The sequence below is a fragment of the Pleurodeles waltl genome, chromosome 6 (genome assembly GCF_031143425.1).
Source record: "Pleurodeles waltl isolate 20211129_DDA chromosome 6, aPleWal1.hap1.20221129, whole genome shotgun sequence".
Classification (NCBI taxonomy): domain Eukaryota; kingdom Metazoa; phylum Chordata; class Amphibia; order Caudata; family Salamandridae; genus Pleurodeles; species Pleurodeles waltl.
The window spans coordinates 279,129,174-279,154,313 of NC_090445.1; the positions used below are offsets into that span (position 1 = coordinate 279,129,174).

At 44.2% G+C, this 25,140-nt stretch overlaps 2 protein-coding genes across 2 annotated transcripts in view; one reads left to right on the top strand and one right to left on the bottom strand.

Annotated features, from left to right (window-relative positions):
* LOC138299626 (26S proteasome regulatory subunit 8) overlaps positions 1-16,446 on the bottom strand; it is a 175,192-nt gene extending 158,746 nt beyond the window's left edge. Inside the window, exons 1-2 of the mRNA XM_069238058.1 lie at positions 16,244-16,446; positions 707-778 (exon numbers count right to left, since the gene is read on the bottom strand). Coding sequence (XP_069094159.1) covers positions 707-778; positions 16,244-16,441 — 270 coding nt within the window. The 5' untranslated portion in view covers positions 16,442-16,446. The remainder of the gene's footprint in view (positions 1-706; positions 779-16,243) is intronic.
* A 371-nt stretch (positions 16,447-16,817) lies between these two features.
* Positions 16,818-22,013, top strand: LOC138299627 (uncharacterized). The gene is made up of 2 exons (XM_069238059.1): positions 16,818-18,584; positions 21,751-22,013. Exons 1-2 carry the CDS (start codon positions 17,357-17,359, stop codon positions 21,771-21,773), a joined length of 1,251 nt encoding a protein of 416 aa, XP_069094160.1. The 5' UTR covers positions 16,818-17,356; the 3' UTR covers positions 21,774-22,013.
* The last annotated feature ends 3,127 nt before the right edge of the window (positions 22,014-25,140 follow it).

Sequence of the window (25,140 nt, forward strand, 5' to 3'; positions counted from 1 at the left end):
TCAGGCACTGCAATAGAAGCAATGCCCAGTAGGGGGATAACATATAGTGATTCTTTAACAGCGGGTCAGTGAAAGAGAAGTACTCCAACAGGGTTGATCCTCCAACCCCAATTTATTCTGACTGAAGCCCGATTTTAGCCCATTAGTCAAACAAACATTTTTTTTTTTTTAGAACTCTTCATTGAACAGTTCCTCAATTGACAATAAAGCAGTTCAACAAAGTACAAAGCGATCAACATAGAGCACAACACTTACATGCATATCACAGTTGCCATGTCAAGGCATACCCAGGCACTTAGCTAACAGCCCCCTCCCCCGATAATTGCAGATACAAGAAGAGTACATATTGGACATTCACAATATCAATTAGTCAACATTAAGCTATTTCGTGAAGATAGCCTGCCCAAAACATTTACAAAGAAAAACTAACTTTTGGTGAAAGTTTTAAGACTTTTGATTTGTTTCCACAATCTAAACAAGAAGGTGGCTATAACAGTGATTAAGGAAAGTGCTGAGATGCTGCTAATTTCATTCAATCATTTATCACACTAAAGCTGACCTACACAGAATGGAGATGCAATCAAATGTTTTCATCTGAAATTAAGAGCACATTTTTGTACTTTGTAGAAACTGGCACTCAAAGTAAATAAATAATGAAGTATAATTTATTATTATACATGGTGCAATATTCATACAACACAATTACCTGCAGATCTTCAATTTTAGATAAATAATATTGTCGGAGGCCAGTTCCACCTTTTGTTTCATCCATATCCATCTAAAAAACCAAAAAAAATAAAGAATTGTGAGGATGTGACTGAGAAAACATATTTCTTTCATTTGAAATGCCTTAGTAACAGTGCAAAAGTGTATTACGATGGCTTGAGATTCATTGAGTTTGCCTAATAACATAAATTTTAGAAAATATTCCTTTATGATCACATTCCATGTCTCCTGCCCTTTGTAGCTTTTATCCTTTGCATTGTGGGCCTATAAATATAAATAAATGCGGCAGTTACAGCTTCCTCTAGAACACAGCACTCCGGAATTCTAAGACACACACCTTTTCATGGACTTCTATTAATTCATTTTCAAATTTAGAACACTAAAAATTACCAAACCTCTATATCACTGAAATTTGTATTCAACAAAAAAATGGTCCTTGAGGTTTTGACATGGTATTTATCTTGCTATCCTTAACTTTATTGTAATGAGGTTTCCTTTTAACCAAACTATTCTGTACTCTATATGCAAGGATCATTTGAGACTCACTACTGCACATTACATCACAGGATACACAAACAATGTAGACTGTCCACTCCTTCTTGATGGGCCCATTTCCTTCTTTTGGCCTGTTGTCTTCCTGTCCTACAACGACTGGGCAGAGTGATACTGGCAGCCTTTTATGTGGACTACTGGAGAGGCAAATAATCCACTGAGAAGATCTCTATATTGGAATTTCTCGATAATCCTTGATTTACTTTTTTTTCCCACATATCTTGGCCTGGTCAGAGTCAACTGTCTTAGCAATATGGCAAATTCCTCCTTCAGTTTTGGCACTTGTCCCAAAACTGTAAATACAGACAGACATCTCTGAAGTTGTGAACTAAAACCAGGCATATACACTTCTTCGAGATTTGGGCAGGGTTCAAGAAAAACTGGTGCACCACCCAGCTCCTCTCGGATTTTCTGGCAGTTGAGGTGTCAGCTAGGAAGGACAGATCGAGTAACATCAGAGTCATCCTTAATGGTTGGGAAGACGAGTCATTCTACTGGACCTTTCTGCTGTTTTTTTCTACTGTACAATGTCTGTGATTCGAAAGACTGATACTATAGTGAAATCACCACATTTTTTCTTTGGAAAGGGTGTTCAAATACGGTCCTTTCTGCTTTTTAAGTCTGAGAGGCTGAGTCTGTAATTTAGGGTCTTTCAGGGCTACTCCCCTCTCACCTATGTCTTTTAATGTGCACGTAAGCTGGCACCCCAGCTAATAATGTCTTTCGGACACAGGATGATTTTGTACACCAACAATATTCAGCTTATCATACTTGAAAGAAGACTATACTTCCACTCCGGAATTAAGAAAGTGGTCATCAGCCATCCAGCAAACTAGGCAATAACTTTCTACTCAAAGCCTGATGCGACTCTGCTCTAGTACGGGCTACTTCCTATTCCTCCGAAGAAAGTGAAATAACTGGTGGGTCCCACTGGCTCAAGATTCCTCCATGACGTCCAAGATCAACGCAATTTCAAGTTCATGCTTTCATGTCCTCCACATCACCAGAAATGTTTTGTTGTTTAATTAAAAACATACCCATGCTTGATAATGATCTTGTGTATACTATTGCACCCAGAGTATTTTAACAACATAAGGGGTGCACAATAATTTATTTACTTACAAAGGCTGTTGCAAAGGGATGTTCAGAGTGTATTTAAATGTTCCAACACATCATTTGAGCTCGTTATACTCAATTACAATTAGTCATATAACATGTTCCGTCTTTAAATGGGCACTCAATTCAATGTAAATTAATTTTAGTTAAAAAAAGAAAAGAAAGGAAAAAAATAATAAAAAAAAAAAAACACAATAATCAGCCGCAAATAAATACAGTTACAATACAAAAGAGCACATATTTTTAAAAAATTAATTCACAGAGTAAAGAGAAGAAAGATAAAGTATAAACTACAATCCATTTCCTGTTACAAGAGTGCCTTACAAGTTATCATGTCATCCTACATATCAAGCTTCAGATGCTCCCTTGCAATTTCATTATCTTATTCCAATATTATCTATTAAACTGCATCGGTAAATATGCTGCCAACTACTTCAGGGTACTAATGTTTTCTAAAGATTTTTTCTCTGATCTTTAATGCTATTTAATACATGTTGACATAAGCACGTCATCATAAAGTCTCAATAGCGCCTTTTTACAGGCCACAATACCTAATTTTTTCCAGGTTTAGACTAATAATTGCTTACATTCTCTTTGTCACCATATAATCAAGAAATTAACTATATATATATTCTGTCAAGACATTTGTGCACATGTAGGTTTTTCCCATACTATTCCCTGCTTTATCTTCCCTATTTACAGCATAAGTCGCTAAAGGTAATTTGCCTAATCTTGGTGATAGGCACCGAGTTGCGAATTAGTAATTTGCCCATGTCTCTACCCAGCAGTCGTCTATTGGTCGACAGCAGTTGTAAGTATGTGTAGGCATAGTAGATCTGGGAACCATGTCTGCCACGACCAAATTTAAGCCATTAGTATTCTGTGGCACTTCAGGCCAATCAGTGTAACAGAAGGACTGGCTTAAATACATACGAAAACTCTGCCCCCTTCTGTCCCACAAATGACCGTGGCTCCAGAAACCTGTAGGAGTATTTGGCATTTTTTGATCGATGGAGACTATTTCTCGGTCTACCCGGTATACAGATCACCCACCACCACTACTGTACTCAGGCCTTCTGCTCTGTTACTCCCAATTCCAGGCAGCTGTTTCTTCATTATTTTAGATCTTCAGTTTGGCAGTCCAGCTCCAATTTTCCACCATGAATTCTGGCCCAAAGGTGTGGAGAAGCCTCTTTTATACCATCCATAGGCCTCTAGCTGAAAGTGTAACCCAAATGGGCACTCTAGTGAAAGGTTTTTTAACCACCCATGTCCTCTGATATCGGGCTGTCATGGCATTCCAGCTCTCAAATGCAGATGCATACTCCACCTGCACAGGCCTGCAAATATGCAATCGGTCAACCTAAATACTGCCCTTCCTGTCCACGGACAGAGACCACTGACTGTGCAGCCCTTCCTTACGATGACCGTGCAAGTCAAGTTATATTTAATTCTGGTTTGTGCACCAAGGTAAATGAAGGCAAGGTTTGAGAGTGTCTTCCCAAAAAGGGTTGGGAGACAGAACCTTTGCCAAGACTTTCACCAGTTCATCCGTTCTTGTTCCTCCTCTGGTCTCTCTCCCTTGAAAGTAATCTAACAATTCTGATTCTACAGGAACTCCCCTGCTGCCCATCTAGTTGGTAGCCACACAGTAGAGCATAATCCGGTGGATTATGGCTTAGCCGCTTCAGGGAGGACATCACAGATCTACTTCTGTGATGACTTACTGAGCTGTGCCACTGCTGCTTCTATGTAGGAGTCATTACCTTTCTAGTAGATTCCTGTATTATTTCCTTGGTTTGCACCTTCTGCCTATTCTGATCGGGTGGTGCTTGGATTGGTGTTTCTGTATCCTGCCGAGTACCTGTAGGGAGATGGGTTCTGGTTGCAGTACCACCCAGACTTTTGCCTGTTTTTTAGATGCAACTTCTACTGAAGTCCACTGGGTTCCTGCTAACCAGGTCCCCAGTGCCAGTTGTCCTTCCCAAAAACAATATACCTGTCCACTTGATCCCCAAGTGACCTGGCCCTTCAGCCCCCTATAAGCCCCTAGTAAATGGTATCCCTGGTACCTAGTGCATGGGTACTGAAGAGGGTGCCTCAGAGATGCAGCACAATTTGTGCCACCTTATGCAGACTGCCATTGAGGCTGCTTGACAAGGTGCTTCCAAAACTGAAAACATGACATGGCACACAGCCTGTGTGCCATGTCCCCTAACATTGCATGCAATATGTACAAGTCATCCCTCTAGCAGGCCTTACAGTCCCAAGGCAGGGTGTATTTATTTACATGCAAGGGCATATTTGCATTAGCAAATATGCCCCTACTATAGGTCTGTCGATTCCTAGACATAGTAAGTGTACAGGGAAGCCATTTTAATTGCATGTGCTGGACACTGGTCACTACCAGTTCCCCAGCTACAAGATGGTTTTTCTGAATCCTGGGATTTTTGGTATCAAACAACTCAGAATAATAAACCCTCACTGATTCCACTGACAGATTTATTAAGAAAAGCACAAACTGGGCACCTCAGAGGTGCCCTCTGAAAACCTAACAACTGCTAGTGTGCTGACTGACTGGACCTGACCAGTTCAGCCACCAAAGACCCGTTTCTGGCTCCCCAAAGTGAGAGCCAGGACTCTTGAGAGTCTGAGACAAAGGTCTGACCTTCTCTCCCAGACAGTATGGACATTCCAGGGTGGGGAGCTTCAAATGACTTGCAGCCTTTGTAATGCAACGAAGGTCTCTACACATGGTGGAGATGACCAACTCCCCTGTCCTGACCACATTATTGACAACAGCACAGGTGGGAAAATTAGCTAAATAAGGAGGAGTGCCCACTTCATGCCAGCCCCATCCCTCAGGTGGATGAGCTGAAGTGGAAACTACTTTTCAAATTCCTCCATCTTGCCTGGAAGGAATTAGGACACTAGGGTTGGGGTTATGCCCCCTTCTCAGTGGTCCATGGCAGTGGCAGAGCCGAAATGCTTCAGCGTGTTTTATTGTTGGTTTTTACAAGATGGACTTTTGGTAAAGTAATAAAGCACAATGTTTTGATGCAGCGGAAGATGGGCCAGTTTCTCAATGTTTCTTTTATAATTTTTAACTGAGTGCGGTGTCGTCAAGGCCATTGCGCTTTATCTTTTAGTATTAAGACACTTTTCAAAACTGTTTAACCAGATAGAGGAGGGGTTTGTGCTGAGGAAGAGTGTGTATTTCCAGCCGCAGGTGGATCAGTTAGGTGCTTGCTAGTTTGTCCCTTGTCTTGACATCTTGTAGCGATTGTTATGTTATGTTTATGCTACATTTGTTCTCGCTTCAGGTCTTCTGTCGTACCAGGCGTCTCTTGATGCAGTTCAAGACCCATGTGAGATTCCAGCATCTCATCCTGACATTTTCAATTTGGCCCGTCACCAACTGCACAGTAATATTTAAAAAAAAAAAAAAGTATCTGGCCTACGTTTATCGTTTTTCTTTATTAGAGCTTTTGCCTCTCTGTTGTTTGTCGTTCCAAGGCTCATCCTTTCCTGGTCTCTCATGCTCTGGCTCAGTGAAGGCCTGGCACTGCCTTTTTATCGCCGGTTTATAGTCACAGGGTGAACCAGGAACCTGTTCCATCCGCAGGTTCCAACTGTTGCATGGTGTAGCCTCTACTTATAGCGGTTTTACCAGGAGCAAAGTTCCGACCTTGGCTGTTCCCAGATGTGTCCAGACTCATAAACTGCACCTGTGCATTTGGACTTTGGATGTCTCCCCTTTGCTCATCACAGGCCGGTTTTGTTACTCTGTCTCATTCATCTGCTGTTTCTCGCCTTCGATTGAAGTCCACAACCTTTTCAATTGCAATGATGGTGCCAAGCTTAAAAATTGCATCTACCATCTTGGTGGCTTAGCTCTGCTCCCAGTGTATAATTTTAGATGCTTTCATGCATAACAAGTACATATGCAATTTCCTAAACATCATCATCAGCCCAATGTTAAAACAAGCATTTGCAATGCAACAAGTCTCACATTTGCCGGAGCTGGAGCTATTGGCATTGTAAATTCATAACTGGACTTTTCTTGCCACATAAATTGGTCAACCCTGCCTTATATTTGGTCCTTTCCTGCCACATAATTTCAGTGGCCCTGCATATAACTAAAGCACTTCCATTTACCTTCCTCCTCTATATGCAGCCCAAAATGGTGATGATATTAATTGGGGTCCCCACTAACTTAGTGTGGAGACCAAAGAGTGGACTGTGGTGAACATATTGAAGGTGGTCTCAGTGTCCTAGGACCATCACAGGCTGAGTTATGAGCAAACATGTTTTGCAAAAGAATGCCATGCAAAGTGTTATTGGCAGCAAATATTGTAATATGTTGACTGTAATGCTCAGAACAGCCCCCAGAGGACATCACAATAAAAATATAATTAGTAAGAAACATGGTCATGTAACCATATAATTAGCCCCTAGCGGGTATAACCACATGGAAACAGAATGGCACAAAGAAATGTAGTGCAACCGTATACTTAGCCCCTAGTGGGCGCAGTGCCTTACACATTTTCAGGCCTAGCAGGCCTACTGCAATACTAAGACTAAGAACACAAACTACTCCAAGCTGTAAAACAAAAGTTCCCAGCCATAAGAACTTAAAAATGGACCAAATGGTGGGAGAGGTTATTATTTTGGGGTACCCATAGATTACCTAAACATAAAAAGTGTGTCATGCTGAATGTTTTGGTGGTGGTCCAACTGTCCTAGGAACCCCACAGACTGAGTTATGGGCAAAAATGTTCTGAAAAAGAATGCTTGCAAAGCATTATGGGGTGACTTTTCCCGAGTGCAGTGAATATTGTAGTATCGGCTCGCCTGCTGTGCAGGGAGAGCAGTGTTGCAAATTTCTGTGTTTTTTTACGTAAAGCATTTGTCACTTACAAGTGTTTGTGGGAAAGCTATGGAGCGTGAATGTGAGAGACAAAAGAAATGACTGATTAGGTAACAGTGTGAACAATGTGACCAGCGCTCCAATACTGGTGATGGAGTTTGTGCTGTGAGGGTCATGGCTGCCATTGAGCATGAAGGGGGGAGACAAAAGAAAAAAAGAAAAAAGTTCAGACGCTAAACTATATTGGCAATTGTGCAATTATCCATGTAACAGGGTCAGTCTGCAAAGCGATAACAAAACCGCCCCTAGGCAGGACAAACTTAAAGCAATTACCAATGACATCAAGAGATTTTTGATAGGCAAGCCCACGAACAAGTGAAAGTGTTGAGCGTGAGGTGGGTGTGGTTAAAAGTCCACAATACTTACAACAGGTCAAAGTGCTTGTACACTCAACCTAAAAAGGACACATTTGCCTTCAAAAGTGCAAACTCAGAGACCTTTTATCCAACGCTCAACTATACACAAATTGTTTCTCAGTTAAAAAAAAAAAAGTAAAATATGGCTTCTCGGTAACCTTTGTTTTCACTATCAAAGGCACGCATAATATATTTGCCAAAAATAAAACCTTTTAATGTATGCCTTGAGACAGCTGAATGAGGCACCCTGCATTGGAAAGGAGAAATAAATTAGGTGTTGCAATTGGAATGCGCACCTAACAACTGTGTAGTTTTGTGTTAATATAATATATGAAAATGGGTTTTATTACACTATAGGCGCTGTAAAACCACAGTGCTTTCTCTAACTTCCCAGACAGCAAGTTCAACGGTGTTGCAGTGACTTTTCTCTGAAAAAAGCTCTTTTTAGATCTAGCCTGGACAGCAGTTTGTTTCAAATGCTATTTTTATTATGGTGTCTTCTAGGGGCTGTTCTAAGCACTACTGCCAAGATACTACCATATTTGCTGCATTCGGAAACTCACTGCACGATGTGCTCTTACTCTCTAGGTCATCTCTGGATCCCCACACTAGGTTTGGGTGAGGGGACTTCAAAATAATAACATAAAAAAATAACAACAATATTTTCATCTTTTTCTGCAGATAAAGGAATAAGGTAAATGGAAGTGCTTTAGTTATATGCATAGCAACTTGAATTATGTGGGGGAGAGGACCAAATTACGTGTCAGGGTTGACTAATTTATGTTGCACGAAAAGTTCAGTTATGAATTTACAATGCCAATAGCTCTAAATCAAGCATATGAGAGATGTATTGTACTGCAAATGCCTGTTTTTTGATGTTTCTCCCCATAAAACTCAGGGACCCCAGAGGCTCGTCATTGAGCCCTACATTTTTTTACATCTATGTAGCACCACAGGCAGATCTTATTCAGTCTTTTGGTCACTTCTGTTGTGCTGTATTCTAAACATACTCAGTGCACTATGTTCGCTGGGTGGACCCAAGGGCTCCCAACAGGCTTAATTTATAAAAGATGTATTTGTTGTGGCCAGGCAGATGCAGTGGAACGTAAAAATAACTGGAGCACTTGTTTTTGGTCATACTAGCTCATTCTGTTTTTTTTCCCCCCGGAATCTTTTTATTGTTATTTAGTAATATCATGACAGAGTAATACAGTATTGGTTGCGATACGGTAGATAAGTACAGCTGTTATACAGTTTGCAAGCTTGTGGGCCTTATCAGCAAGGGTATGTATGTAAACATCAAATATAGAAGATTAATATAGTAATTACTGAACTTGTGCTCCACCCATTACAATCATTAATATCTACTGAAGCTGTAACATCAACGAATCTTTTAGTGATTGGGTGGTCACCAGGGTCTAAACACAGATCAACAATTATCTTGTTACTCTGTTGTTGCTCTGTGTGACAGTAAACGCAATTGTATACTTACATATAAATGCCGATCCTAGAATAGTAACAAGTGAAACAATAACATGTAATAACAAAGGAGTACTTTGAATTTAAAAATTCAATATCAATATTACAATGCCTTCGTGTATGTGGAGTTCCCCGAATGATGTGCAGAAGTATCTGCGCGTGTAACATGCAAGTTAGATCCAAGTGCTCAGTATCGTCGTTGCCCCAATCCAAATGTTTGGTATGGAAGTACAGTAAATGCGAAGTGTATCAGTAACATTTACAGGGTATCTTCAGTGATTTATGATCACTGGATTGCTCTAAGAGGCTAGTGTGTCTCTGCTGGGTCAGAGTCCGTCTCCGCAGCACGTAGAGAGGATGACATCATTTCCCAACTGTCTGAGAGGGGGTATTTACGCAACCCTAACGCATCCTCCTGTTTCAGCGCCACTCCCTCAGCCCCCACCCAGGTCAGGAAGGATGGTTGGTGCTTCAGCAGCTTTCTATCTGCGGGTTATTAACCGTTTGGCTGTTATAAACCCCAGGTCTAAAAATCGTGCGGTAGCCCTGTGGCGGGGGGTTCTAGGAAGCAAACCCAACTCCCATGTAGGTAACAGTGTGAGCGATGTGCATATTGACAGACAAGCGACAACAGCTCCCCAATAACTGTGCAATAGGGGGCAGCACCATAACATGTGCAGGACATCTGCGTCCAAATGTTTGCAACGGGGGCAGGCTGCATCACAGCGAAAGAAGTATCTGTTAATACGTGCTGGTGTAATATATGCCCTGTGAATAATGTAGACTTGTAGGAGTCGAAATCTGGAGTTGCGGGGAATGGTTGTGTGGCTAGATAGAACTGCGTGTCTGTGAAGGGCGCACCAAAGTCTCTCTCCCACGCAGCACACAACGTTCCGTGTTCATGGGAGATATGAGTTTGCAGTGCTTCTGTAAACCACTTGATTAGATGTCTGCCCTGTCCCATGATCTAGACAAATTTTTAAACTATCCTCTTCAATTAGCTTTTGTCTGGTATTTAGTCTGTGTTCTCTCTCAGGACAACCATCTGGTTCAGGAACATAACATCTTCCTGAAAATGATTAAAAAAAAAAAAAAACACAACAACATTGCTCTTCAACTTTCTGACCTTTGGTGATCCTTAATTCAATTAGAAAATAACTATCAAACACGAACCCTTAACGCCACAGAAGGCAACACCTACCAATCACAGTTGTTGCTGGATATATACAAGTACTGGCAAAGCCAATAGGTCTTGGCTGTGCAAGGCATTAGCTATGTCATTGTTTCAGCCATGGTGTACAGCAGTGTGGCTGCTGTACAGCATAGCTGAAAGTTATTCTATATTTAAAAAAAATTCAAAATGATGTGGCCAGCGCTGGCTGTGTCATGGCACTTTTTAGGGGAGAGCGCAAAGCGCTCCGTCCCGTGTTGTAATCTCTCTTAGGGCTTCTAACCACATCCATGTCAAATCAGTCACTTTCATCGGTTTGTGGGCTTGCCTTCTAAAATCCGCTTGCTTTCATTAGTGAAAGGTATGCATAAGGTCATGCCTGTTTAGCCCTCCTCAAGCGCACCAACCAACTACTGAAAACATATGAGGCTCGATGTTTTCCGTCCGGTTTCTGGGCTACTTTTTTCTCTTTATTTAGCAGCGTGATCTCGCTGGGCAGTAGTCGAGCGCTTTGCATAACACCAATCCGGTTACATAGGTAATTGCACTTTTGCCGGTTACATGGATATTTGCACTTTTGCCAATAGGTTTCACTGCAAGTGAACTTTTATTTCCCTTTGTGTGTCTGCTTTGCGCTGATGGCGGCTGTCAGCTCGCTTATGGACAACTTTTACTTTTCAGTTTATATGGCAAGGAAAGTCCAGTTATGTGAAACGGTTTTACTTTTCATTTTCAATTTATGTGGCAAGAAAAGTCTGGTTTGGAGTTTACAATGCTAATAGCTCTAACTCGCACAAACACGAGACCCACTGCATTGCAAATGCTTATTCTTTATTGCGAGAGGACTAGTGGAGGTTAAAAGAAGGTGTGAAAGTGGGGTGGAAAAGCACTACGGTGCCGCCAGCCATGTCCACGTCATAGCACTTTTCTTTTGTTATGGTGGGTGGGGACAAACAAGGAAAACAAAAAGGTGAAATGGAGGGGGGCATAGCACTCTTTTTGTTATTAACACGAACAACAGAGGCAGGGTGGACGAATGGAAGGAGCAAGCATCAACGGGAGGGGGTGAGGGCAAGCAACACAGTCAATAATGGAAGGAGGAGTCAGCTGGGGGCAAGGATCATGAGCAACAATGGAAGAAACGGCGGTGGAGGCAAGCTACACAGCAACAACAGACGTAGGGAACAAGGGAAGGCAACAAGGAAGGACAAACGTAAAGCATTTCCCCAATGATAAAGGGTTTTTGAAAGGCAAGCCAGCGAACGAGTGATAGTGAAGGGTGTGCGGTGGGCAAAAGCTGACAGATAGATTTCAATAGGCCAGAGCGCTTGTGCGCTCGAACTAAAAAGGGAAGGAGGGGGCAAGCAACAAGGACAACAATATAAAAGGAGTGGGAGGGGACAAGCAACATGGGCAAAAACAGAACGAGGGAAGGTGCATAGAAGCAAGACAAACAGACATCTGAGGTTGAAGAAGTATGAGAGAGCCAGCAAAATAGAAAACTGCAGAGTGTAGGCAACAGAGTTTGGTTTCTGAAGACTGGCTGCAAAGACAATGGTCACTGAAGAGGGAAGTGTAAACATCAACTTCCACGGTAAACTAGGAAATAACCATCAGTAGATTGGTTTTACTAGAAAACATACAATTGTATTTGATTAAATAATATTTAGAATCATAAGACATACTTACTGAACAGACGCACATGCTGGAGCTCCCCACAGTGCTGTGCTTGACTCAACCGCATGCATTTACTCATGCACTGAGTGTTTAAAGCGGTTAAAATTGATTCACAGATTAATGCGGTGACCTCTTTTGAAACCATTCCGAACTGAGTTTGGGTGACACTGTGATTACCTCGGGGTTTCGAAACCCATGTTTTGAGGATCCATTCCTGAACATATTTTTTGGGCTATTACTGCATTAGTACTATCCAATGGGTGTTTTCCATTTCTTGTCCTGATGATGACCCTGTCTTAAGAACCTTAGAGGGCGAAAACTCTGACACAATAATAGTGTACTGTGTTTATATAATTCAGGAGTTTATAACTCTGTGCTAGGGTTTAGATCAAACAACTCCCCAGGCACTATTTATTTGTATATAAGGTAGAGCATTAGCACACTTATTACTCGCTTTCAGTGCACTGTTGCATTGTTGGGGGAACACCACTTCAATATCAAATGTTCATAATAACAGAGCTCAATGAGTTTGTTTTCCTACGATTCTAAATGCTATTTAAACTAATGAAATGTTATGATTTCTGTTAAAACCAATCCAGTGATGGTTATATGCTAGCTTACCGTGGAAGTTGAGGTTTACACTTCCCCCTTCAGGGACCACTGTTTATTTTATTATTATACTACCCTGTTCCCAGGGTTACCCCTTATTTTATGAATATGACTGCAGATAGAAGCATAGATAAGACAGCCTGTAGAGGACAAATAGCCAAGACAGGTTTCAAGGATGGACAACAGAGAAACTACAAAAGATAGATCGCAGAGACAAGCAGAAGAGCACAGACCACACTGCAGAGGCAATCTAGGAGTAGGGCAGGTAATCTCTCTTCTGTTTGTGCACAACATACAGAACTGTGCTTGTTAAACTGGCAAGGGGATTCTGTTTCTTGTACATATTTTCTGTTTCTTGTCATTGATTTTTTTTTATTATTATTACAGAACACACTTCTGCAAGCTTGCAGGCAAGAGACGTAGTTAAGAAATTCACCGTACATCATCACACAACTCACTGCATACGTATCAGCAACAAACTATAAAGATATGTTGTCCTATTATTTTAGCTGCTATTTTACAATTAATTTGACTTATAAAAAGTATATAAAAGAAGCCAATAGAACGTTTTGAATTATTTGTCAATAGCAATGTGTGCATGAGCCACAAATCTGTGTTGTGATAATGTAACATCTTATTTCTACTCCTCTCTCCACCCTACCAATGTTATGGTTGGTCCTACACCCTCCGTGCAATTCTTCCTCACACTCTTATCTCATAGGGTGTGCCGCAGCACAGGTCACAGATGGCTGGGTCTGCCTCAGCCTACAGCATTACTGCCTCTCTGTGGAAAGCTGTGATGAGCACTGGATCTCTTTTACCCTTCTCTTGACCACAGATTGCTTGAACAGAGGATGGGAAGTTTTTACTTTAAATTGCGTTCAAAGGCTGCTCAGAACTTTGTTTATTTTAATAGACTGCACCAGTGCTTTAAATGGACAGGTACTGTCCGGTACTGAGTACCTGCACTGACTGAATTTTAAATTGAGAGTACTAGCACTTCTCAGCACTGCTGTAATATATTTAATAGGATGGTACCGGCACTTCTCAGGAGCAAGCACACTCTAAATGTCAGCAACTGCAAGAACAGAAAGGCAAAAATGTATATAATCCGCAATAAACAGCACATTCAACAGCTCGGCCACCAACGAAATAGCACTCTAGTGACACAGGAAGCAACGTCCACGCTGCACACCATTTCACCTCCGGCTGCTGGGCACCTGAGGGGTCTGGTTTCTTGTTCCACCTGGCGCGATGTTTGAAAGCCAGTGTATATTCCAGCCCCCCCCCCCAAACTCCAACTTCTTGCCTTGAGTGGTGAAGTCTAAAAATGGCACCCAGTAAGAGCCACACAAAGGCACTTGAGAGCTCACTTAATATGGGGGAGGAGACATAAAAGGGAAGCAGTTGGAATCACATGCACTCTCCTGGAGAGCTTCACAAAAAAGATAGAGTACCTAAAAAGTGAGCACTGGTGGAAGAATAGCAAGAGCCAATCAGAGAGGTGGCAAATGAGCTATGGTCCATGGGAAGGAGAAAGACAAGTTGAATGAGCTAAGACAATGTCAGCGAAAAGAAGGAAAACAAGTGTGAGTGACAAAACTCGCAAGCAATGGGGAAACTGCATTCCTAGGTCAGCTTTCAAAATATCCCCAATACTACTTTTGTTACCAAGTTAACTCTCAGGACATAACTGTGTAAATATTAAATAAATATAGTGTTCTCTACCTGCGATCCTAGTGTAAAATGGAGCAAAACCTGAGCCATGTCCCCCCAACTGCTCTTCAAAAATAGTATCACATGAGAGGCAAAGAATGCACATTTTATCTCAAAGACTTGCTGTTTTATACCCCAAAATACAGTTGTGGTTCACAGCATCAAACTATAGCCTATATGTAAAAGATAGTCCAAATATCAACCACATCTCCAGACGAAAGTGAGAAGAACTCTGGTAGTGTGGTGGAATTAATTAAATGTGCATTTAGAATTTTAAAAAACTGACTGGATGCAGAAATTGAAGAATCTGATAAACAGAATATGTACAATTAAAAATCATCTATAAGGCATACCATCAGAAAATGTTAACACCCTTTTACTTGTCATGTAGGAATTTACCGTCACCCACGCGACACTGACTCATTCAGTAAACTTCAAACTGGCAAAAACATGAAAATAGACCGCCTTGATATTGAAGACTCGTATCAGAATGTATCCATAGTAATTTTTTATAATAAAAATAAAAAAAATATGAAGCCACAACGGGTATATTTCCACGTTTATTCAACCGCCAAATGTCTTATGTTTGAATGTCCATTTAACTGTAGCCATTGACAGTACAATATAGCCACCTGAAATCAGTTGTATGATAAAACAGGTCAAACAACTTTACTGCTGCACTTATTTAAACATCATTAGGAAATCGTATGTTTTTTTTTTTTTTTTTTAACTCCCCTGTCAGTCTGCACAACTATTGACCTAGCTTGCATTATTGACAGTAGTGAGAATCGTCTAGAAAAAAAACAAAAAACTATTTTCTGTATTTTTCCATGTTTAAAAATAAATACAGACAGGGAAATAGATAATTTTCAGTCTGTATTTATCTGCAAACTGGGAGACTTGGTTATATATAAGCTTAGTCAAATCAAAAGTTTGCGCCTGCCACCAGAATAACTCCTACATATATACAAAAAAAAAAAAAAAAAAATTATAAATAGTACAAATTTTGTTTTAGTCTCGGAAATAAATGTTAATAGCCTACAAAAGCATTCGCACTAATAATTATCACAAAGTATTTATCAAACCTTCAAAATCAAAAACATACACTATACTTCTCCATCGCTTTCTAAATAAGAAGCAATTTCCTGAAGTCTTTCATCGGCTACAAAACCCCTAACAACGTATATCAGAACTAGAATTAAATTAGTAACAGCACCTTAACACAAAATATGTAAATCCTAGAATCCAAACAAACAAGCTCTAGTGTTAAGGTCAGCAGCATTATCTAGTAAGCATACTGTTTGGTGCAGAATACATTTCATCCTAATAAAATTAGTTCCTACATTATCCTGGAAAGACTGTGTAGCATTATGAGACCTACAATATCACAGATGAACAAGTTCATTTTACAACTTATATAATGAATCAACATCGAGTTTCTCTGTATTTTATTTTACTAGGTATTTTTCCCAACAAACAAAACTGAATTGAATTGTAATTTATCTGGCACGTCTTGAGTCGTCAGTCTCAACTTAAGGGTGCCAGCTTCATTACTACATTCACAATTGTTGACGTAGTGATAAACGTCATTCCCACTTATCAGAGGCATTTACATTGCGGGATGGTCGCCAATCTTTTATTTTAACCGAAACATTCAGTTCTCTCTGTTCGAAACAGAATACGCGCTGCGAAGTAGCCTTGTGTGACTTGGCACCTCAAACCCCGGCTCCATCATAGAGTGCTGTCTCATCGGTTCCAAGTCCTATTCGCTAAGCAGGGCCCGACCTAAGCATTGTGGGCTCGTGTTCGCTCGGGGTTCGAGACTGGTAGCAATGTCGAAGAACACAAAGCTGTAAATACTCTCACACTATCGCGTTGGCTAAAAAATGGTCACAACACCAGCCTTCTCACCTGCTCTGGCCCCTCCATCGTCATCTTGTACTCCCCGGGAGGAGCCATCTTGCACCCAGAGCAATCGATTTCCGGCAGCATCATAGAGTATGGGTTACGAAATTGTAGAGCGTCTCCTTTCATGTGAGATGACTTCCGGTGAGCGGTGACAGTGCCGCATACATTTTGACGACAGCAGAAATCGCACAGACCGCGCATGCCCAGTCCTGATCAAACGTAATGGGTAGGTTGTGAAAACAAAAGAAAGACCAACGTTAAGAAACGTCTGCCTTAGGTACGTAACAGTGGTGTCCATCTTTGAAGTGCAAGCATTTTCTTGTAAAATGTAAAGCGAGCAATTTTAATATGTAGTTTTGTATTCTATGTCAGGACCGGAGGCGAGGATTATGCAGAATCTTTCTTCACTTTTAATGACAGCAGGTTCAAAGTTAACAAGAAAAAACTACAACTCCCATGAGACCCACTCCCATGGCAACCAATGTCCAATCACACTGCCGTCCAACCGAATGTATAAATATCCCAATGCCCTGATGTTCTTCCTCTTTCTTCACTGCTCTCTGTCAGATAAGTGTCACCTTCTCTGTCTCTGAGTTGTTGAGCTAAGAACTGTACGGTTTTAAAACGATTTGTATTTCATAACTGTTGTTCGCGCGTGCGTTGTCTTTGTTGCTACGGCAACACCAACGCGCGGTTAGGCTTTTCAGCCAGAGCGCGATCAAAGAAATAATCTAGGTCGGGTCCACCAGAGGGCGCTCTTTCGCGCGTTTAGAGGTGCTCACGAGCGTTTTTTCTTAGCTTTTTGAGTCGCGTTTGCGCTCGCACGCTTCAGATTAGCGCGTTGGGGTTTAAAGTGAGTCCCTGGTCACTTTAAACCCTCCCAACCCCCGCGGACACCGCGTCAGTGGTTTTTCTCTTGTGGGCCGTCTACTTGAATGGGCGTTTCGCTCGTGACGACTCGAATTCTCTGTCACTGCAGGAGCGCGGGGGGGCTGCCCGTCAAGATTTAAAGGGCGTTTCTTCCTGCAAATTCCCTACATGTCCCTCAACGAGCGCAACGCTTTCCCCACCCTGTCCCCGGGAGAGGGCTCATCCCAGAGGGCCTTGGCTCCTTAGATGGACCTCCTGCTGACGCAGGCTATTCATAGGGCTCTAGGGCCCTTGCAAGACAGCGTGGCCAGGTTGTCGGACCACATGTTTAGGGGAACAGGGATGGGGCTGATGGGGACTGACCTACAGGGAGAGGCAGTCCCCAAGAAACCTCGCAAGCGTGTCGCGGGGCACCTGGAAGGATTCGGTCGTCTGACTGAATCCTTCCGTAAGAGTGCGCGCACGCTACAGCAACTACCCTGCCGGGAGGGGTTGGAGCCCGGCGAGACCGGTGAAGTGACTCACAACAGATCGGACCCGGCCCAGGGGTCCCCCAAGCGGGTCGCGAGGGACACGGATGGGGACTCTTCCTCTGATGAGGATCAGGAAGCGGGGCGTCCTTGGCGCCAGTCTTCTAACTTATCAGACCCGCCCGAGACGGAGGACTCAGAGGAGGAAATGTTCCACCCTGAGGAGTTATACCATCCCCGCTCTTCGGAGTGGCACCCGGATAAGAGGGTGGCAGACTATGTGGCCAGCAAAATTCGCCAGCCCCTGGAGAAGGAGGTTCGGGCTAGATTGCGGGCGGAATGCCCACGCCCGACTCTTCCGGATCGAGTGGCGGCTACCCCTGATCTGGATCCCAAACTGTGTACTTTCTTCGGGAAGTACGTCAAGGACCCGAAGAAGGGTATCGATCGTTCCTGGAGGGGATGCCAGGATAAGTTATTGGATGTCCTGGGTCCCCTCACGCAGATCATACAGCTCGCTGAATGGGCTAAGCGATCCAATTCTCCCCTTCCCACGGATATCATGGCGGGGTGGGCCCAGAGGGCGGTCTGCTTGTTGGGGAACGCGAATTGCGCTCTCTGTGCGGAGAGGAGAAGATCATTACTTATTAAAATAGACCCTAAACTAGGAGAACTCTCCAACTCAGAGGCAGGGGCGGTGGCCCAAGGGAACTTGTTTGGAGATCCTTTCCTGAAGGAACTGAGCAAGTTCGTAGCAACCTTCTCGGCGCTCGATAAGGCGCAGAGCTCAATTAAGAAAATCTTTCCTGGAAAGGTTTTCGGCGGGGCCGGACGAGGCAGGGGCTGCTCCTCCGGACGTGCTTTCCAGCAAGGCCCCTCGCCCTACCCACCGCGGAACAACGGATGGAGGGATGGCCGTCAGGGTACCTTCTTCCCCAACCGGGGTAGAGGGAAATCCAAGAGATCCGCCAGTGGTGGAGCTAACGCCCCCGGAGGCGTTAACGGTGAGTGTTACCCTTTTTTCCCCTCGCACTCTGGGAGGGCGGCTACGCTTCTTCGCCCACAAGTGGGCCTCCTTGACGTCAGACGCTTGGGTGCTGCAGACGGTCACGGGGTTCCCCATAGAATTTTTGGGGACTCCAGTTCAGGACTCTCTTCCACGGCCCTTGGTTTTCTCGGACGCGGAAGCAGCTTTGATAAACGCGGAAGTTCAGGAGCTCCTTCAGAAGGAGGCTATTCACCCATCGACGATCCACCCCAGGGGTTTCGTGAGCAATCTGTTCCTTGTGGAAAAGAAGGACAAAGGGTTTCGTCCCGTTATCAATCTCAAGTCCTTCAACGAATGGGTGGTGTACCGCCACTTCAAAATGGAGGGCATTCACATGCTCCGGGATCTCTTACTGCTTGGGGATTGGATGGTACGGTTGGATCTCAAGGATGCCTACCTTACGGTCCCCATCTTTCCTCCTCATCGCCGGTTCCTGCAGTTCATCTGGAGGGGTCAGGCATTCGAGTTCGCTTCCCTGCCATTCGGCCTGTCGTCGGCCCCGTGGTGCTTCACGAAGCTACTCAAGCCAGTCGTAGAATACCTGCGGGCTCTGGGGATTCGCTTGATTATTTACCTCGACGACATCCTCTTGATGGATCAGTCGCGCTCGCAGCTCGTATCCAATGTGAGCATAACTATTCAACTTCTACAGGATCTGGGCTTCTTGATCAACTCACAGAAGTCGGAACTGCTTCCTTCGCAGTCGATGACCTTTCTGGGGTTTCTCATCGATTCCCAGGCAGCCTCCCTCAGTCTCCCGGGCCCGAAGGTCAAGAAGATCAAGAAGGAGCTGTCCACGGTCTTGAGACGGGACAGAATCTCCCTGAGGCAACTGGCCAGGGTGGTGGGGCTCCTCTCCTCCTCGATCCAGGCCATCTTCCCGGGCCCTCTTCATTACAGGGCCCTGCAACGCCTCAAGGCCCATCAACTACAGAGGGGTCTTTCGTATTCGTAGCTGATAGCTTTGTCCCAGGAGGCGCGGACGGAGATCCAGTGGTGGCTAGACCACATGGAAGCGTGGAACGGCAAAGCAATATTCGGGGTCGCCCCCGATCTGATCATAGAGTCGGACGCCAGTCGTTTCGACTGGGGAGCTCGTTGTGGGGACATCTCCTTCGGGGGCCGCTGGACCCAGCAAGAGCTCGATCTCCACATCAATTGTCTGGAACTCCTGGCGGGTTCGTTTGCGATCAGACCCCTGACGCGGGACAAGGTTTCTTGCTGCGTGCTGCTAAGGATGGACAACGTCTCAGCGGTTCAGTATATCAACCGCCTGGGGGGGACCCGCTCGAGGGCCCTAGCGGAGTTGGCAAAAGATTTTTGGCATTTTTGCCTCCAGCGTCAGATCTCGGTCACAGCGGAGTATCTTCCGGGGTCCCAGAACATCCTGGCGGACTGGAACTCCAGGTACCTGGAGGATCCCAGCGATTGGCGTCTGGACAGAGCGGTGTTCCTAGCTCTGTTGGAGCGATGGGGTCCTTGTACAGTGGACCTATTTGCGTCCAGGTGGAACACTCAGCTTCCTCACTATTTCAGCTGGCGCCCGGATCCGGGGGCGAGCGCAGTCGATGCTTTCCTTCAGAACTGGGGCCGAGATCAGAAATATGCGTTTCCCCCCTTCCTTCTGATTCCGAGAGTAACAGCTCAGGTTCGTCGCCAGGGGGGCGACAGTCATTCTGATAACACCGCTCTGGCAGTCTCAAGTGTGGTTCCCAGCGCTTCTGGAACTATCTTGCGATCTTCCCATTCGGCTTCCTGTTCGTCCGAACATACTGTCGAATCCAGAGGGGCAATTCCACCCGTTAGCTCTTCAAGGCCATCTCTCTCTAGTGGCCTGGCGGATTTCAGGGAACGCTGGGCAGACCACAGACTTTCACGAGAAGCTGAGGATTTCATCAGACAAGCATGGGCCCCTAGTACTTGCAAGAGGTACAGATCAGCCTGGAACGGCTGGGCTCGTTGGTGTCTGGCAAGGCACTTCGATCCCTTGGGGGCCCAGATTACCGATATCTTGAATTTTCTGGCTGGCCTAGCGGCTTCTGGCCAATCCTATTGCTCAGTAAATTCTTTTCGTTTTGCGATTTCAGCAGGACACCCTCCGATTGATGATCGCCCCGTAGGGGAACACCCGTGGGTGTGCAAGCTATTGAAGGGCATCCGCATGGCCAAGCCGCCGGAACCCAGGTACACCTCCCTGTGGGATGTCGATCAGGTTTTACGATTCTTGATCGCATGGCCGGATAATCAATACCTGTCACGTAAACAGTTATCGGCCAAACTCGCGATCTTGCTCTGTCTCATCTCATGCAAACGGGTCTCTGATGTCAGGGCTCTAGATGTATCCGCTAGAGTTTTTTTGCCGGAGGGGGTTACTTTCACGATTTTGCGACGTACAAAGTCTAGTACCAGGTCAGTAACCTATCCTGCTTTTGAGCATACACCAAAGCTATGCGTGGTTAGATGCTTGAGGAGATATGAAGAGGTGACGGCGGAACTTCGGCCGTCGGGGGAGAGGCAATTGCTCATCTCCATCAGGAAACCTTTCAGGGCAGTCTCCTCCCCTTCTATCGCCAGGTGGGTCCGGTGGATCCTGTCGGAATCGGGTGTTAATGTCCAGCTATTTGGAGCTCACTCCACCCGAGGTGCTATGGCCTCTAAAGCTATCCAGGTAGGCGGTAGGTTGGAGGACATTATGAATGCGGCCGATTGGTTCTCCGAGTCGACTTCTAAAAAATTCTATTTTAAACCTATTCATGAAGCCGCTTCGTTGGTGGTGAGTAAGCTTTGAACATGCATAATCCTCGCCTCCGGTCCTGACATAGAATGAGAAATTTCCTAGCTAGCGTGAAGGAAAGTTTCAATTCTATTAAGGACACAGAGGCGAGGATTATCCCGCCCGCCACGGTGGCCATGGCGCCCGCCCCGGAGCGAATTTTATCCATTGAAAGGTGGTATATTCAGTTTTCCTTATGTATATTCAAATTGCGATGTCATGTATTTTACCTAATTTTGGTAATATGAGCTTGTTTGCTTTATCAGTCAGGGAACTACGAGTTCGTTTGTATGTTTTGTTGACTTTGCGGATTCGATTGCTTACCTATTACTATTTACTTTGTTCTTAGGAGTGACTCCTGCGACTACATAGTGGTGGTCCACGTCAGTTCGCAGTGAAGACGAGGAAGAACGTCACGGCATTGGGATATTTATACATTCGGTCGGACGGCAGTGTGATTGGACATTGGTTGCCATGGGAGTGGGTCTCATGGGAGTTGTAGTTTTTTCTTGTTAACTTTGAACCTGCTGTCATTAAAAGTGAAGAAAGATTCTGCATAATCCTCGCCTCCGTGTCCTTAATAGAATTGAAACTTTCCTTCACGCTAGCTAGGAAATTTCTCATTCTACTAATATATGACAAAAGCGAATTTCAGTTCGAAAGTGTTTTCATTTATCATAATGTGCTGAAATATGTAAAGGTTATTTTTTGTCTCCACTGGTGTTAACAATACTATTGAGTGGGGTAATCCACAATGTGTGGCAGTAATTAAAAAAATTCTAGCTATGGCGGCAAGAATTTTTCAGTTCTATTAAGGACACGGAGGCGAGGATTATGCTTCTCTTTCAATGCTTTTAAATTTCAGCAGCCAATAAGAAAACAAAACAAAAACATCCTGTGACACCATATCACATGACCATCATAGAGCCTAGCCCTATATAAACCCATAAGGAACAGAACACCTCCTCTTTCTTTGTGAGATTCCAATAACAGTAAAAGTCTCAAGAACAATCCTCAACAGGAGAAGAAAACTGCAAACCACACAAGACCAACACTCCACCGAAAGCCCAATCAATGACGAGACCAACCAAACAGCTCCAAAGCAGAGAACTCAGATGACAAGGACACATCATCTTCAGAAGAATCCCCGTCTCTGTGTCCTTAATAGAACTGAAAAATTCTTGGTGTGACTGGATTTTTTTTTAATTACATGTCAGGACCAGAGGCTCTGATTATGCTAGAATAGAGCTGATCTAGAACAACTGTTGCGATGTCTAAAATAGCCTTGTAGTAAAAAGCTTTAAAGGTAGATTCAGAAGACCAGTCAGCCTCTCTCAAAATGTCCTCTAGGTGGGATCCCAAAGAAAATGCCTTAGAAGCCATGGCGCCTCTTGCAGAGTGGGCCCCAAACTGAGCGATATCAATGCCCGCCTCACTCATCAGCCACCTCATCCATCTAGCCAGAGTGGCGGAAGATACTGGGTGGAACGGCTTTAACAAAGAAATTTATAATTGACCACCCATATTAAAGCGAACCTTTACTTATCTCATAAGCCTTTAAACATTGCACAACACATAATTTGGGATTATCAGGGAAACTAGAATAAAAAACAGACCTAGTATTACATTTGGTACGGCGAGAAATATTGAAGGAGACTCCCTCAGGAGAAAAAACTCTGCCTGACAGGTCTAAAGCCTTAACGTCAGAAACTTGTTTGCAGGACACCAAACACAACAATAAAGTAAGTTTAGCAGCTAGCTGCTTCCTGGACAGGTACTTGTTGGCAGTCCAGGATTCTAAAAAACGTAATACAATGTTAACATCCCAAAAGGTAGTATAACGTGGTTGAGGGGGATTATAAAAATGAATCCCTCGAAGATTACACACAATCGGCAGCTCGCCAATAGGCTTTCCTTCTAAAGGAAAATGACCTGCTGAAATGGCCGATCTGTAATTGTTAACAGATCTGTAAGCCATACCTGAAGCAGCCAAATGAGACAAAAAATGGAGTATCAAACAACAATCGCTGAGAATGGATCAACACTCCGTTCACAGCACCAAGAACGAAAGCGTTTCCAAGCGGATGCCTAACACTTGTGCAGGCTAGCAGCCCAGGATCTTGCGATAAAATCTTGAGATTCATGCGAAAAGCCTGGGAGAGACCATTGTTCCCTGAAATTCTCCACACCACCAGAGTCAGGAAGTGAGATTGTACTAGAGGATGGGGAAAACCCAGCGGGTCTAGTAATAGGTTCCAACGATGTGGAAGAATAACTGGCAAGGGGCAGGCCATCTCCAGAACTACAAGGAACCAAGCTTGAGCTCTCCAGGTGGGAGTCACAAGCACCAGTTCTGCTCTCTGACGACGAACCTGAGTCAGAACTCTGGATATCATCATGATTGGAGGAAAAGCGTATCCCGGAAACTGGGACAATGTCTGCAGGAATACATCTGATGCTAGAGCCTCTGGATCCGGGCGCCAACTGAAAAACCAATCCATTTGCCGGTTAAGTCGAGACGCAAATAGATCTATCGCAAATGGGCCCATAGATGTTGGAGAGAATGGAATATTCTCGAGTGAAGTCTCCAATCGCTGAACTCTCGAAGATAATGAGACTGCCAATGGGACACTGTATTGCTCTGACCCGGAAGATACTCTGCTATTACTGAAATCCGATGCTGAAGGCAGAAGTGCCAAAAATCCTTGGCAATCTCCACTAGAAGGCAAGACTTTGTCCACCTAGCCTAGTGACATAATGGACTGCCGAAAGGTTGTCCATCCGGAGGAGGATGCAACAATTCGACTTCTCTGGAGAAAGACTGTGAATCGCAAAGGAACCCACCAAGAGTTCCAAGCAATTGATATGAAGATCCAACTCCTCCTTCGACCAACGACACCCAGTGACTATCGAGCTGCAGCCAGCTCCCCAGACCCAGTGGCTGGCATCGGATTCGATCATGATCTCCGGAGACAGGCCAAAGATGGCTCTGCCATTCTAAGCCTCCATATGACTGAGCCACCAACGGATCTCGGTCCTGGGCTCGAATGAGAGGGGAACTATGGCAGAATAGCTGTGGTCCATCTGAAGATGGGAAATCTTCAAATGCTGAAGGGCCTGGTAATGAAGAGGACCCAGAAATATAGCTTGAATGGACGAGGCAAGGAGGCCCACCATCCATGCTAGGCACCTTAAAGATACCATCTGTTTGGACAATAATTTCCTCAATTCCTTCTTTGTGTTCCAGACTTTGGAAGGAGGAAGGATCAATTGAGCTAGTACTGAGTCTACATGAAAACCCAGAAACTCTAGCCTCTGGGAGGGAACCAAGAGGGGCTTCTGACTGTAGAGGACGAAGCCCAAATCCTGTAGGAGGGAGATTGCCCACTCTAACTAGGTCATTAGGAGAAGGGGGCACTGAGCCATGATGATAAGGTCGTCGAGATATATGATCAGACGAACCCTTTTGGCCCGAAGGAATTCCGCTACTGGGCGCATCACTTTCGTGAAAGCCCAAGGAGCTGACGATAGGCCGAAAGGAAGGACCTTGTACTCGTAACAACGGCCTTGCCAAAGGAACAGCAGAAATCTCTGATGAGGAGGGAAAATAGGAATGGTCAAATACGCATCCTTTAAATCTATGCAGACCATCCAATCTTTTTCTCATTGGATGTCCATAAGTGAATGCCCTCCATCTTGAAGTGTCAATAAACGATCCAGCCATTGAAATCTTTTAAAT